Here is a 13,483-nt window from a genome sequence, read left to right as displayed (position 1 = left end):
TATATATATATGGACAAGGATGTTCATACAGTGTATGAAATGGCATGAAACAACTTAAATAGGGAAAAAGATTTTAAAATATAGCATATTCATATAATTAAATACTATAAAGCTGTTGAAACACGAGAATTATGCTCTGTAGATGGATTTTAGAAATACAAGACTGAAATAAACAAATTTTAGAAAGATGTATACAAAATGGAGTCATTTCTATAAATGTATTTAGAACACACACACACAAAATATTTTTTTAAGGTCACAAATACACGTAGTAAAATATAAGACCAAGGACTGGAAAGATTAGAATTTTAACAGTAACTGCCCTTGGGGAAAAAGGAAGAGAAGTGAAATTAGGAGAAGCACAAGAGGATTTAATTGAATGATTTTTAAAATCTTTCATGGTAGAAAAATCTGAAAAAAGTATTGACAAAAGGCTAACATTTACAAATTTTTGATGACATGTACCCAGGTGTTTGTTAGTTTGGTTTAAGTACTGCTTTTGTCTAAAATTTTTCCAAGTAAAAATTAATCAAGAATTTGGGATTTTTTAGCAAAACTATTCTATATGGTACTATAATTGTGGATACATGACATTATGCATTTGTCAAAAAAACCCACTCTATAAGCACAAAGAGTAAACCTCTGCATACAAATTTTAAAATATCATTTAAGAGGTCTAAAAGAAACTTAGATGGAACCTAGAATGTAAGAAAACGATATGTTATTACAAATGTTTAAACAACCTCACTGAAGATGGTGGAGGGAAAAGGTCCCAACCTTAGTAACAATGAAAATGAGTGAGTCACTAAAACTGAAAACAAAGGGGGCTGTGCTTAGCAAGGAACTTGAGTCAATAAAGCTGTACTTCATGGAGGTATGATTCTCATACTACTATGTATGTATACTGGAACTGACCCAAGCCATGGTATTTTCAATCACTTCATATGTATGCAATAGCCAGACAATGAATAAGGAAGACCGAAGAATTGATGCATTTGAATTACAGTTTGGGCAAAGAATATTAAATATACCATGGGCTTCCAGAAGAACAAACAAATCTGCCTTGGATGAAGTATAGTCAGAATGCTCCTTAGAAGCAAGTATGGCAAAACTTTGCCTTTCATACTTTGGTCATGTTGTCATGAGGGACCACTCCCTGGAGAAGAATATCACGCTTGGTACAGCAGATGGTCAACAAAAAAAGAGGAAGACCCTAACGAGATGGATTGACACAGTGGCTGCAACAATTGGCTCAAACATAGCAAGGATTGTGAGGATGCCATTGGACCAGGCAGTGTTTCATTCTGTTTCACACAAGGTCCCTGAGCTGAAATTGACTCGATGGTACCTAACAACATGATTTGAGATGCAGAAGGAATACTAGAAAAATGTTTACTTGTGTTTTATTGACTATGCAAAAGCATTCAATTGTGTGGATCAGAACAAATTTTGGATAACATTGAGAAGAATGGGAATTCCAGAACACTCAACTGTGCTCATGAGGAACTTGTACATAGACCAAGAGGCTGTCATTCAAACAGAACAAGGGGACATTGCATTGTTTAAAAATCAAGAAGGGAGTATATCAATGTTGTATTCTTTCAGCATACTTATTCAATGTGTATAGTGGACAAATAATCAGAGAAGCTGGACTATATGAAGAAGAACATGGCATCAGGATTGGAGGAAGACTCATTAACAGCCTGCCTTATGCAGATGATACAACTTTGCTCACTGAAAGTGAGGATGATTTAAAACACTTACTGATGAAGATTGAAGACTACAGTCTGCAGTATGGATTGTTGTTGTTGTTGTTATGTGCCGTCAAGTCAGCCCCGACTCATAGCGACCCCTCCTTGGGTTTCCGAGGCAGTATCACTACAGAAGTAGGATTGCCCAACCTTCCTTTCGAGGAGTGGCTGGTAGGTTTGAACCGCCAGCCGTCTGGTTAGCAGGCAAGTGTCTTAGCCACTATGCTACCAGAGCTCCCGCAGTATGGATTACAACTCAATATAAAGAAAACAAAAATCCTCACAATGGGACGAATAAGCAGCATCACGATAAATGGAGAAAAGATTGAAGTTCTCAAAGACTTCGTATTACTTGGTTCTACAATCAACACCAATGGAAGCACCAGTCAAGATATCTGATGTCGTACAGCATTGGGCAAATCTGTTGCAAAGGACCTCTTTCAAGTGCTGAAGAATAAAGATATTTCCTTGAAGACCAAGGTGCACTTGACACAGGCCGTGGTATTTTCAATCGCCTCACATGCATGTGAGATCTGGACAATGAAAAAGGAAGACCAAAGAAGAGTCGACGCTTTTGAGTTGTGATGCTGGAGAAGAATGTTGAAAGTACTGTGGACTGCTAAAAGGACTAACAAATCTGTCCTGGAAGAGGTTCAGCCAGAATGCTCCTTGGAAGCGAGAATGGCCAGACTCTGTCTCACCTACTTTGGTCATGTTTTAAGAAGGGACCATTCCCTGGAGAAGGATATTATGCTTGGTAAAATGGAGGGGCAACGAAAAGGGGAAGGCCCCCAGATGAGATGGATTGACACAGTGGCTGCAACGATGGGCTCAGGTATAGCAAAGATCATGGGGTTGGCACAAGAACCAGGCAATGTTTTGACCTCATGATGTACATGAGGTCGCTATGAGTTGGAGATGACTCAACAGCACCTAACAACAACATTTATATTTATAATTGCTTTATTGGATAAAAATATATATATATACATAACAAAACATTTGCCAAGTCAACAGTTTTCACATGTACAGTTCAGTGACACTGAACATTCATCATTACCACTATTTCCAAATTATTCCACCACCATTACCACAAATTCAGTACCCCTCTAAGCAATGACTTTTCCTTTCCTCCTCCTATCAACCACTAATAAACTTTGATCTTTATACATTTGCCTCTTCTAGTTATTTCATGTAAGTGGAATTATACAATATTTGTCATCTTTGTTCTCACATATTTCACTCAGCATAATGTTTTCAAGGTTCATCCATGTCATAGCAAATATCCGAACTTCATTTCTCTTTATGGTAGCATAATATTCCAATGTATGTATATACCACCTTTAGTGCATCCATTCATCTGCTGATGAACATTTAGGTTGTTTCCATCTTTTGGTTATTGTGAATAGTGTATTGGTATACATATATCTGTTTGCATTCCTGATTTCAATTCTTATGGTTATATACCTATGATTAGGACTGCTGAACCATATGGTAATTCTATTTTAACTTGTTGAGGAAACACCAAACTGTTTCCAGAGTGGCTGTATCACTTTGCATTTCCACCAACAATGGGTGAGGAGTCTAATTGTTCTACATCTTCACCAATACATTATTTTCTTTAAAAAAATAAATTTTATATATATATATATACACACACACATATATATATAGGGAGCTCTGGTAGCATAGTGCCTAAGGCACTTGACTGCTAACCAGAAGGCTGGTGGTTCAATCCCACCAGCCACTCCTCGGAAGGAAGATGGGGCAATCTATTTCCATAGTGATACTGCCTCGGAAACCCAAGGAGGGGTCGCTATGAGTAAGGTCCGACTCAACGGCACATAACAACAACAACAACATATATATACAATCTAATCCTAGTAGGGATAAAATTGTATTTCACTGTGGTTTTCATTTGTATTCCCTAAAGACTAATGAAAGGAGCTCTGGTGGTGCAGTGCCAAAAGCATTTGACTGCTAGCCAGAAGGCTGGCAGTTCAAACCCACCAGGTGCTCCACAGAAAGAAGATGGTGCAATCTATTTCCATAAAGATTTACCGCCTTGGAAACTCAATGGGGGTCACTATCAGTCAAAAGTGACTCAATGGCAGTGGGTTGTGGTTTTTTTTGTTTGTTTGTTTATTTGTTTTAATGACTAATGATGTTGAGCATTTTGTCATTTACTTGTTGGCCATTTGTATTTCTTCTTTGGTAAAATGTTTGTTCAAGTATTCCTATATATTTTATTTGTTACTGCTGTATTAATCACTCACTGAAGCATTTATGATGGTGTCTTTAAAATCTTCGTCAAATTCTAACCCCTCCCTCATCTCACTTTTGTTATCTATTCTTCATTCAATTTGAGATTTTCTTGGTCCTAGCTCTGGTGGTGTAGTGCCTAAAGCATTTGACTGCTAACCAGAAGGCTGGCAATTCAAACCCACCAACCACTCCTCTGAAGGAAGACTTGACAGTCTACCTCCGTAGAGATACCACATTGGAAACCCAAGGAGCAGTCGCTATGAGTCGGAGTCAATTCAACGGCAGTGAGTTTGGTTGTTTTTTTGTTTTTTTGTGTTTTTTTTGGTTTTGCTATAATTATTTTTTTTTATTGAAATATGGATAAATGGGGTATTAGGCTATGAGACTCTGGATATTATTTACACTTTATGTTTTAGCTGGCATCCTCTGACATGAGCAAGGAAAGACATAACGCCACTTTGTTACTTCCAGATGAGGGTAGAAGTCCAGTTCCTGGACTCAGCCTCCATTGACAACCACAGGGTGGAAAGGCTCCTCATTACTGCTGGGGAGTAAGGAGTTCTGGCTCCCCATTAGGCCTCTTTTTATACCTCCCTGGCTGGAAGATGTAGGGATGCCTCATAACTGCTCCCATGTGGCCTCCACCAACCCAGTGGTTGAGGAAGATGATATCTCTATAGATGGGTGATAATAAAAGTCTTGACTCTTCACTAGGTCTCTTCTGACACCACCACAATGAAGAGGTGAAGGGATGCCTCCTTACTTCTAGCTGAGAGTAGAAACATGTACAGGATCCCAATGCAGTCACTACTGATACCACAATGGAGGGGAAGCCTCATTACCATCCTCTGGGAAGAAAATCCAGACTTCATCCTCAGCTTTCACTAACACCACCCAGCAGGAGACTTGAGGTGCTTCATTAAATCTGGCAAGAGTAGAAGTTTAGACTCCCCATTAGACTTTTATTGGTTTGAATGGACACAGATTTTTCTATGGTATTTAGTCGGAGTAGTAGTAGTTGTTGTTGTTATGTGCCATCGAGTCAGACCTGACTCATAGCAACCCGTTTGGGTTTCTGAGGCAGTATCACTATGGAAGTAGATTGTCCAACCTTCCGTCTGAGGAGTGGCTGGGTTTGAACCACCAGCTTTCTGGTTAGTAGTCAAGTGCCTTAGGCACTACACTACCAGAGCTCCCAGTTGGAGTAGAACAGTTATTACATAAAGTTTTCTGTCTTGCTACCCTGTCCCTTTCTTGGTCCTTTGGCTAGAGTAAGCAGGCTTTTGTTGGGGCTTGTTTTTGTTTGTTTGTTTATTTTGTTTTTATTTGTTGGAATTTCCAGATTATCAGCTTCCTCAGCTCCAAGTCTGTGATGTATAAAGTAAAAAGAAAGGCCAGGGAACTCACCACTCACATCATTCCTTGAATCCTGAGGTTCCTAGCCAATGTGGCTTCTCTCCACATTTCAGATTCCATTGTTTTTAATGCCCAGGATTTTTAGTTGTCCTTCCCGAAAAATAGGGGAAAGTACTTCTCCATCTTCCCCAGTAGAAGTCTCACAATTGACTTCTAAAAAACTCACTTGTTAAGTTTTGGTGTATCATCAAAGAAGAATATCCATGGTTATGCAAAAAGGCTATTAAAACATACTATGCATATGTAGGAAGCCAGATTTTTTACATATACAAATATGCATCACTTAAAGTCTATGAATTAGGAGCTCTGGTAGCATAGTGGCTAAAGCACTTGACTGCTAACCAGATGGCTGGCAGTTCAAACCCACCAGCCACTCCTCGGAAGGAAGGTTGGGCAATCCTACTTCCGTAGTGATACTGCCTTGGAAACCCAAGGAGAGGTCGCTATGAGTCAGGGTCGACTCGACGGCACATAACAACAACAACAACAAAGTCTGTGAGTTAGGACATTATGAGATTTGGATGTTGTGTGAACATCTTTTGTATATAGGAAAGAGAATTGCAGGATACCTCCCTGGCTGGAAGAGATAGGTGGGCCCAAGAACTTCACCACTACAGTTGGACCAAAGGACTACGTGAAAACTTTGGCTTCACTGGCCACTGGTTCTGTGTGGTCACAGCTTGGTCTCTGAGAGCTACACCAGCCCATGCACTCACTGTCCAACTGGCTGCCACCACCAGCTCCCTTCTCTTCCTTCCTTCCTCCCTACCTGTATTCCCCATTCCCCATGGGCCTTTAACTCTTCCAGCCTGCCCACCCTTCCTATACCTCCACCTCCTACCCTATCCACCTTTCCTGTTCCTCCTCCTGCAACCACCAAGGAAGGAGACACATAGCTAGCCCTGGCTAAATGGGACAGCAACTTCAGTGGGGAATTCCCCTCAGAGCCTCCAGTGGCATCTGTGCCATCCCTGCCTGAGCCTGAGGCACGGTGAGACAGGCAGTCATGGATGGGTACCAGAACCCCCTCCCTCTGCCATCCAAGGGCTAGGGCAGATGGATCTGGAGAGCTAGTGAGAGAGAGATTGTAATTCCATATTTAGCAAAGTACTTCTGCTATGTCCCATGTTCCCATTGAGATTTCTGAATTCTGTTATAATGTTATGATACCATGGTTACCTGCTCTCACAAGTTGCCCGAATGGATATTAAGCAACGCATACCTGCATTTCAGTCAAAACAATTTAGCATAAAATTAAATGCAGAAACAGATATGAAAATCCATCTGTCTTCTAGGAAGACAGACATTAAAGAAATTTGTAAAATAAAACAAAACAATTCTAGTTTTCTCACTAAAACTTTTGTTTTTGAAAACATAATTATATGTCACAAAAATTGTATTTATGTTGACATATATGTCTTTATTACTATTATTTTAATTAATGAATAATATTTTAATATTTTCTTGGTTTTAATTTCTAACATTGAAAATATCTATTTATATAATCCACATAATCAAAAGTTCTTTGAGATTTTCAATAACTTTTAAGAGAGTAAAGTGTCCTGAGATCTGACAGCTTGAGAACTTTTTCAGTAAAGAAAACTAATTATTAAAAGAAATTCTTACTTCCTTTCCCAAGAGTCGCAAGTGTGGTTTGCAAGAATGCTGTCCAGTTTCTTGTGTTAATTCAGGTGGTTTCTCTGGTATTGTTGGGGGAACAGCAACATTTTCTTGATTGTAATCCGTAACAGGAATTCCAAACAGCAATCTAAAAGGGGATTTTTTAAAACTACACTTATTTTCTAAATCATTGGTAATCCCAAAGATGTTGGCTTTCGTGTCATAGCGCTGCCAAAATAAACATACTGATATTTGATACCTGTACTAAATAAAGATTGTATAGAAGCCAGATAACATAAGGTGGGGAATAATCCAAAATAAGGAAGACTGAAGAAGAGTTGATCCTTTTGAGTTGTGGTGTTGGAGAAGAATGCTAAGAGTACCATGGTCTGCTAAAAGGACTGATAAATCTGTCCTGGAAGAAGTGTAGCCAGAATGCTCCTTGGAAGCGAGAATGGCCAGACTTTGTCTCACCTACTTTGGTCATGTTTTTAGAAGGAACCCTGAGAAAGATATCATGCTTGGTAAAGTGGAGGGTCAAGGAAAAAGGGGAAGGCCCTCAAATGAGATGGATTGACACAGTGGCTGCAATGATGGGCTCAAGTATAACAAGGATGATGAGGCTGGCACAGGACCAGGCAGCATTTCCTTCTGCTGTGCATAGGGTCACTGTAAGTCAGAAAGGACTCAACGGCATGTAACAGCAACAACAATCCAAAATAACTTGTGTTTAGTTCTGAATACATTTTAGTAGTAACCTTTGTGATGGTTTCGTTTTTGTTAACGTTGAAATAATAAATTCACCCTAGGAAAGCCTGATTGTGAAAGAAGTCAAAAGTTCTTCACCTTCTGATCTCTGACCTGCTCCCCACTCCAAGCTCACAGAAAACAGTTTCAACTCTTAGACTGGGGCAGATCACAAGTAGGACTGCCTTCTCACATGAAGGTTTGCTCTTCATGATTCACACCTTTCTAAGACAAACAGAAAACTCTTTAGGTATCATGTCTTCCCTTCTAGCCTGCAAGAATATATCCACAAGAATATACACAGGAGGGACAAAACACACCAACAAAAACCTTAATTAATCCTGCGAGATATCAGATATAGTAAAATCTGAAGGCAAATAAATTTTGAAGGTGTCATTAGTGACTCCTGCCAAGTTTTGCATAAATTTTGTATTGCAACATTTATTGTAAAGGAAATATAAAATGAATATAAAGTCAGTTTATATAGACTATAGTTATACTGATTTCACATGACAGTATTTACCACCAATGTTTTCCTCTAACTTTTATGTGTGTGCATGTGTGTGTGTGGTAAAATATACACAACATAAAATTAGCTGTTTTAACTATTTTCAAGCATACAATCAATGACATTAATCAAACTCACAATATTGTGCAACCACCACCAGTATTTGTTTCCAAAACTTTTTATTCAATCCAAACAGAATCCCTATACCCATTAAGCACTAACTCCCCATTCCTCCATTTTCTAGCTTATGGTAACAACTAAATCTACTTTCTGTCTCTCTATATTTGTCTTTTCTAGATATTTCATACAAATGTGATCATGCAATATTTGTCCTTTTGTGCATGATTTATTTTACTTGTTTTCAAGGTGCATCCATGTCATAGTAAATATTAGAACTTGATTCCTTTTTATAGCAGAATAATATTTCATTCTATGTATATGCCATATTTTGTTCATCCATTCTTCTGTTGGTGGACATGTGGATTGTTTCCATCTTTTGGCTATTGTGAATAATGCTTCAATGAATATTGGTGTACAAGTATCTGTATGTCCTCTAGTCTGTTTATAAACCACTATATGAACAATTATACTTGATGAGCCACCATAAATGAAGACTAAGAATGCACAAACCCTACTGAGTTTAGTTTCTTAAGAGTGTGTTGAAATCCACAAACATGACCAGAATTACTGGTAGAGTAGAGATTGGTAGAACCCCCGAGACTATGGCCCTGGGATATCTTTCAGGCCTGGAAATAGGCTCACTTCCGTGGATTGGCTCTCAAGTCAGCATTAGAAAGACCTACATGCAGAACACCTACCCCAGGGTGATGCACCCACCTGCTCTAGGGAGATGCACCCCTTGGATCAATCAGCCATGACACATCAGAGGGGCAACATTCACACAGGGGGAAAGCTGGACAGACAGGAATGCATAGATAAGAAGGGCACAGGGAGGGGGTGGTCACAGGGAGGAGAGCGGAGGAGAGTTTTGTATGGTTGGTCATGGTAATTGGGGCTGTGAAATCAAATGTTCATGAACTGTTGAATGTAAAACAAATCCGCTTTGTAAATCTGTACCCAAAGCACAATGAAAAAAGGAGGGGAGGGCAGGGAGTAAGTTGAAATCGTCAGATACTATAGTCCTGGCTTTTGAGAAGCAGGCCCACCCAGAGCTAGGATGGAGAAAACAGGGCCTTGCCAAAGTAGGTTATAGAGGAAAAAAAACAACTCTGTCACCCAGTCAAATATTTGAATTCAAAGAAATATTAAAGCTCAACTCCCACCTGTTCCATCCTTCTAGTGTGTTTCCTGAACTGCAGAGGATGGAGAGAGAAAAACTCCTCTACAGACAGGGTTCCATACGTGACATCAGATCCACTAGTCAGATGCACTTACATACAATTTAACTTCTTTGTTGTTGTTTTTAACTTCTCTCACATACGATTTAGAAGGGAGAAGTTGCTGCTATTTCTATGGGCATACACAGTAATAGCAACACTGATTTCTTTTGTAGCAGTGCTGCTCCAGTTCTTTCTTTTCTCTCTTTTTTTTTTTTTTTTTTTTGGCCAGTGACTGTAACAAACATAGTGTGGCTCCAGAGTCAAAAGCTGCCACGGTACTGGCCACCTGATCTCTGAATCTCCACTAAGGGGATATGTTGCCAGTGTTGGCTCCCAGAAACTGTGCCTTGCTCACTGTGCCAGAAGGAGCAGCTCCGCTGGCATCCATACAAGCACAGGATTATGAAAGCCATCACTGGAAGCCCTGTTCGCCTAGATATTTCTCCAAACTTTCCATTGATTTTAGAAGCACCTAATTCTCTTCACTAAACTCCTTTTTGCTTAAAGTACCTAAAGATGCTTGTTTTCTTCAACTGAATCCTGATTGATATATTCCAAAAAACAAAAGAATAAGATAAGGCTTAGGGAGAAGGAGGGTAAGTTAAGAGGGTACATACATATCTTAGACATATGTCTAAGATTAAGGGAGGAGAGGGTGACTTAAACAGCTACCTTCAGGCATTTCTGTACTTTTCTCTGGCCCTACGCCAAAAACAGGGTAGTAAAAGTTATTCACATCTTCATGAATTTTGTCCTTTCACATTCCAAGACAGTACTAAAAAATAGGAATTTTGGTTGATTGAAAGGAAAGGGAAAAAAGTCATAGAATGTTTTAGAGTACTAGTTCTAATAGGCATAAATAGGAGGCTCTGGTGGTGCAGTGCCTAAGGCATTTGACTGCTAACCTGAAGGTTGGCGGTTCAAACCCACAAGTCACTCTGCAGAAGGAAGATGAGACAATCTACTTCCATAGAGATTTACTGCCTTGGAAACCCCATGGGGATCTCTATGAATCAGAGTTCACTCAATGGCAGTGGGTTTCGTTTTGGTTTTGGTTTAGTGGAAAGGCTACCCATGGTTAGCAACCATTCCTGATATGACACAGATTAATCACTTATTTTGAAATTTATCTCCAGATTTGCCCTGCTTCCTTATTTGTTTCCAGAAAATAATAACAAAGCTTTTCTAGAGCTCTCCCCTTTTGAAAACATCATTTCAGTGGTCAGACTAAAAATCTCTTCATCATCAACTTCTCCGTCATTCCCAACAATAATCATTAGCCCTGTTCATTCTTCCTCATCAGTGCTCTTCTATCCTTTGCATTTTCTCCAATCTGAGTCCTATGACATTGTCTTTGCTGGCTCTTTACTTTCAGACTCTCCCTCCCCCAACCCATGCTACGTGCCCCTGCCAGAGTTGCCATCAAGTCTCTAAATACTTTAATTACTACATGCACAGTATAAAACCCAACATCATCAGCCTGGCCAACAGAGTCCTCCACAGAGGACATCATCTGTCTTCCCACTTCCCACCCCAATCCCCAGGCTAACTTTTGTTCACACTACAAAAGGTGCCTTAGATGCTGTGATTACTACAAGAACAATAAGGAAGTCAGTCAAACCAACAGGCATAGTACAGTGTGATTAGTATGAAAATGAACACAAGACCCTGCTCAAATCTCAACTCCTCCATGATTCCTTTGCAAATACTCGTCACCTCAGTCAAAATTCATCTTTGCCTCCCTAGTTTTCCTGCTGTGTTTGATCTGCTCCTTCATTATAGAATATACTACATTCTAGCTGCATATCTTATTCACAGTAAATAATAGACTGTTTATGGGAAAAAAGTGATTCTCATTCATTTTCTGTCTCCCATGGATATGAATATAAAAACAAACAAACCCACTGCACGGAGTTAATTCTGGCCTACTGTGACCCCACAGGACACAGAACTGCCCCATAGGGTTTATGAGGATGTAAATCTTTACTGAAGGAGTCTGAGGAAGGAGACTACCTCATCTTCTTCCTAAGAAATAGCTAGTGGGTTCGAACTGCCAACCTTTTGGTTAGCAGGCAAATGCTTTAACTATTGCAGCACCAGAGTTAAATAAATGTGAAGGAGCCCTGGTGCCACAGTGGCTTAAGTGCTTGGCTGCTAACCAAAAGTTCAGCGGTTTGAATATACCAGCACTCTACTTGAAAAAACTGTGTCACTCTGCTTCAGTACAAAGATTTACAGCCCTGGAAACCCTATCAGGCAGTTCTACTCTGTCCTACAAGGCCCAGTGAATCAGAATTGACTAGGCCACAGTAGATTTGGGTTTGGTTTTTAAATAATCATTGTTGAATTTTGGCTGAGAGAGGAAAGGCCCACAGTCAAGGCCAGCCCCAAATCCTACCCTGGGGAACTGAAAACAGATCAGCATGATGTAATATCATGGTTCTCAAAGTGTGTTCCCCAGCATCACAGAGGAGCTTGTTAGCAATGCAAATTATTGAGCCCTATCACAAACCCAGTGAATCAGAACCTCTGAGAGTATGGCTCAGTCAGTTTTGTTTTAACCAGTCCTGCAAGGGATTCTGATGTACACTGAAGGTCGAGAACAACTGATGTATTACAGTCTTGCCTAAACCAGCCTGAACACAAGAATAACCTGAGATGCTTCCCAGACACCCTCTTCCAGAAATCTTAACTCAGTAGGTGTGGTATGTTGTTGTTGTTATGTGCCATCGAGTTGGACCCGACTCATAGTGACCACTCCTTCGGTTTCCAAGGTTGGTATAGAGCCTGGGAATTTTTACATTTATCAAACACCCCAGGTTGTCATTATGCTCTGGGAAATTTAAAAATCACTGATATAGTGAGAAGAGCCAGACTTTGGAATGAATATAAAAACCAGGATTTTAGCTCCAGTCTACAAACTGTGCTATGTTGGGGTGGTCATTTGTCCTTCCTATGTCCTTCCTATGATCCCACAGAACATGGAAATTATCGAACAATATCCTTAATATCACATGCAAGTAAGATCTTACTGAAGATGATTCAAAAACGGTTACAGCAGTATGTTGACAGAGAACTTCCAGAGGTGCAAGCTGGATTCAGAAGGCATATCATAGCTGCTGTCAGATGGATCTTGGCTCAAGGCAAAGAATACCAGAAAAATGTTTACTTGTGTTTTATTGACTGTGCAAAGGCATTTGATTGTGTGGGTCATGATAAATTATGGATAACATTGAGAAGAATGGGAATTCCCAAACATTTGATTGTACTCATGAGGAACCTGTACACTGACCAGAAGGCTGTTGTTCAAACAGAACAAGGGGACACTGCATGGTTTAAAATCAAAAAGGGAGTGCATCAGGGTTGTAGCCTTTCCCCATACTTATTCAATCTATATGCTGAACAAATAATCTGAGAAGCTGAACTATATGAAGAAAAACATGGCATCAGGATTGGAAGAAGAATCATTAACAACCTGAGATATGCTGATGATACAACTTTGCTTGTTGAAAGTGAGGATGACTTGAGGCACTTACTGATGAAGATTGAATAATACAGTCTGCAGTATGGATTACATCTCAATATAAAGAAAACAGAAATCCACAAAACTGGACCAATAAGCAGTATCATGATAAATGGAGAAGAGATTGAGGTTGTCAAAGAATTCACATTGCTTGGTTCTACAATCGACACCAATGGAAGCAGCAGTCAGGACATTAGACAACACGTAGCACTGGGCAGGTCGGCCATGAAGGAACTGTTTCAAGTGCTGAGGAGCAAGGATGTCTCCTTGAGGACTAAGGTGTGCCTGACACAAGCCATGATATTTCCAATCG

At 39.8% G+C, this 13,483-nt stretch overlaps 1 protein-coding gene across 1 annotated transcript in view; it reads right to left on the bottom strand.

The window, feature by feature from the left end:
* Positions 1 to 13,483, bottom strand: part of TTC6 (tetratricopeptide repeat domain 6) — a 285,618-nt gene that overhangs the window by 142,901 nt on the left and 129,234 nt on the right. The window contains exon 6 of the mRNA XM_007938570.2: positions 7,059 to 7,200. Within this exon, the coding sequence (XP_007936761.2) occupies positions 7,059 to 7,200 (142 nt within the window). The remainder of the gene's footprint in view (positions 1 to 7,058; positions 7,201 to 13,483) is intronic.

Source organism: Orycteropus afer, unplaced genomic scaffold (assembly GCF_000298275.1).
Source record: "Orycteropus afer afer isolate SDZICR_OR568_19922 unplaced genomic scaffold, OryAfe1.0 scaffold00051, whole genome shotgun sequence".
Taxonomy (NCBI): Eukaryota; Metazoa; Chordata; class Mammalia; order Tubulidentata; family Orycteropodidae; genus Orycteropus; species Orycteropus afer.
This window is presented reverse-complemented; position numbering and strand designations above follow the sequence as displayed.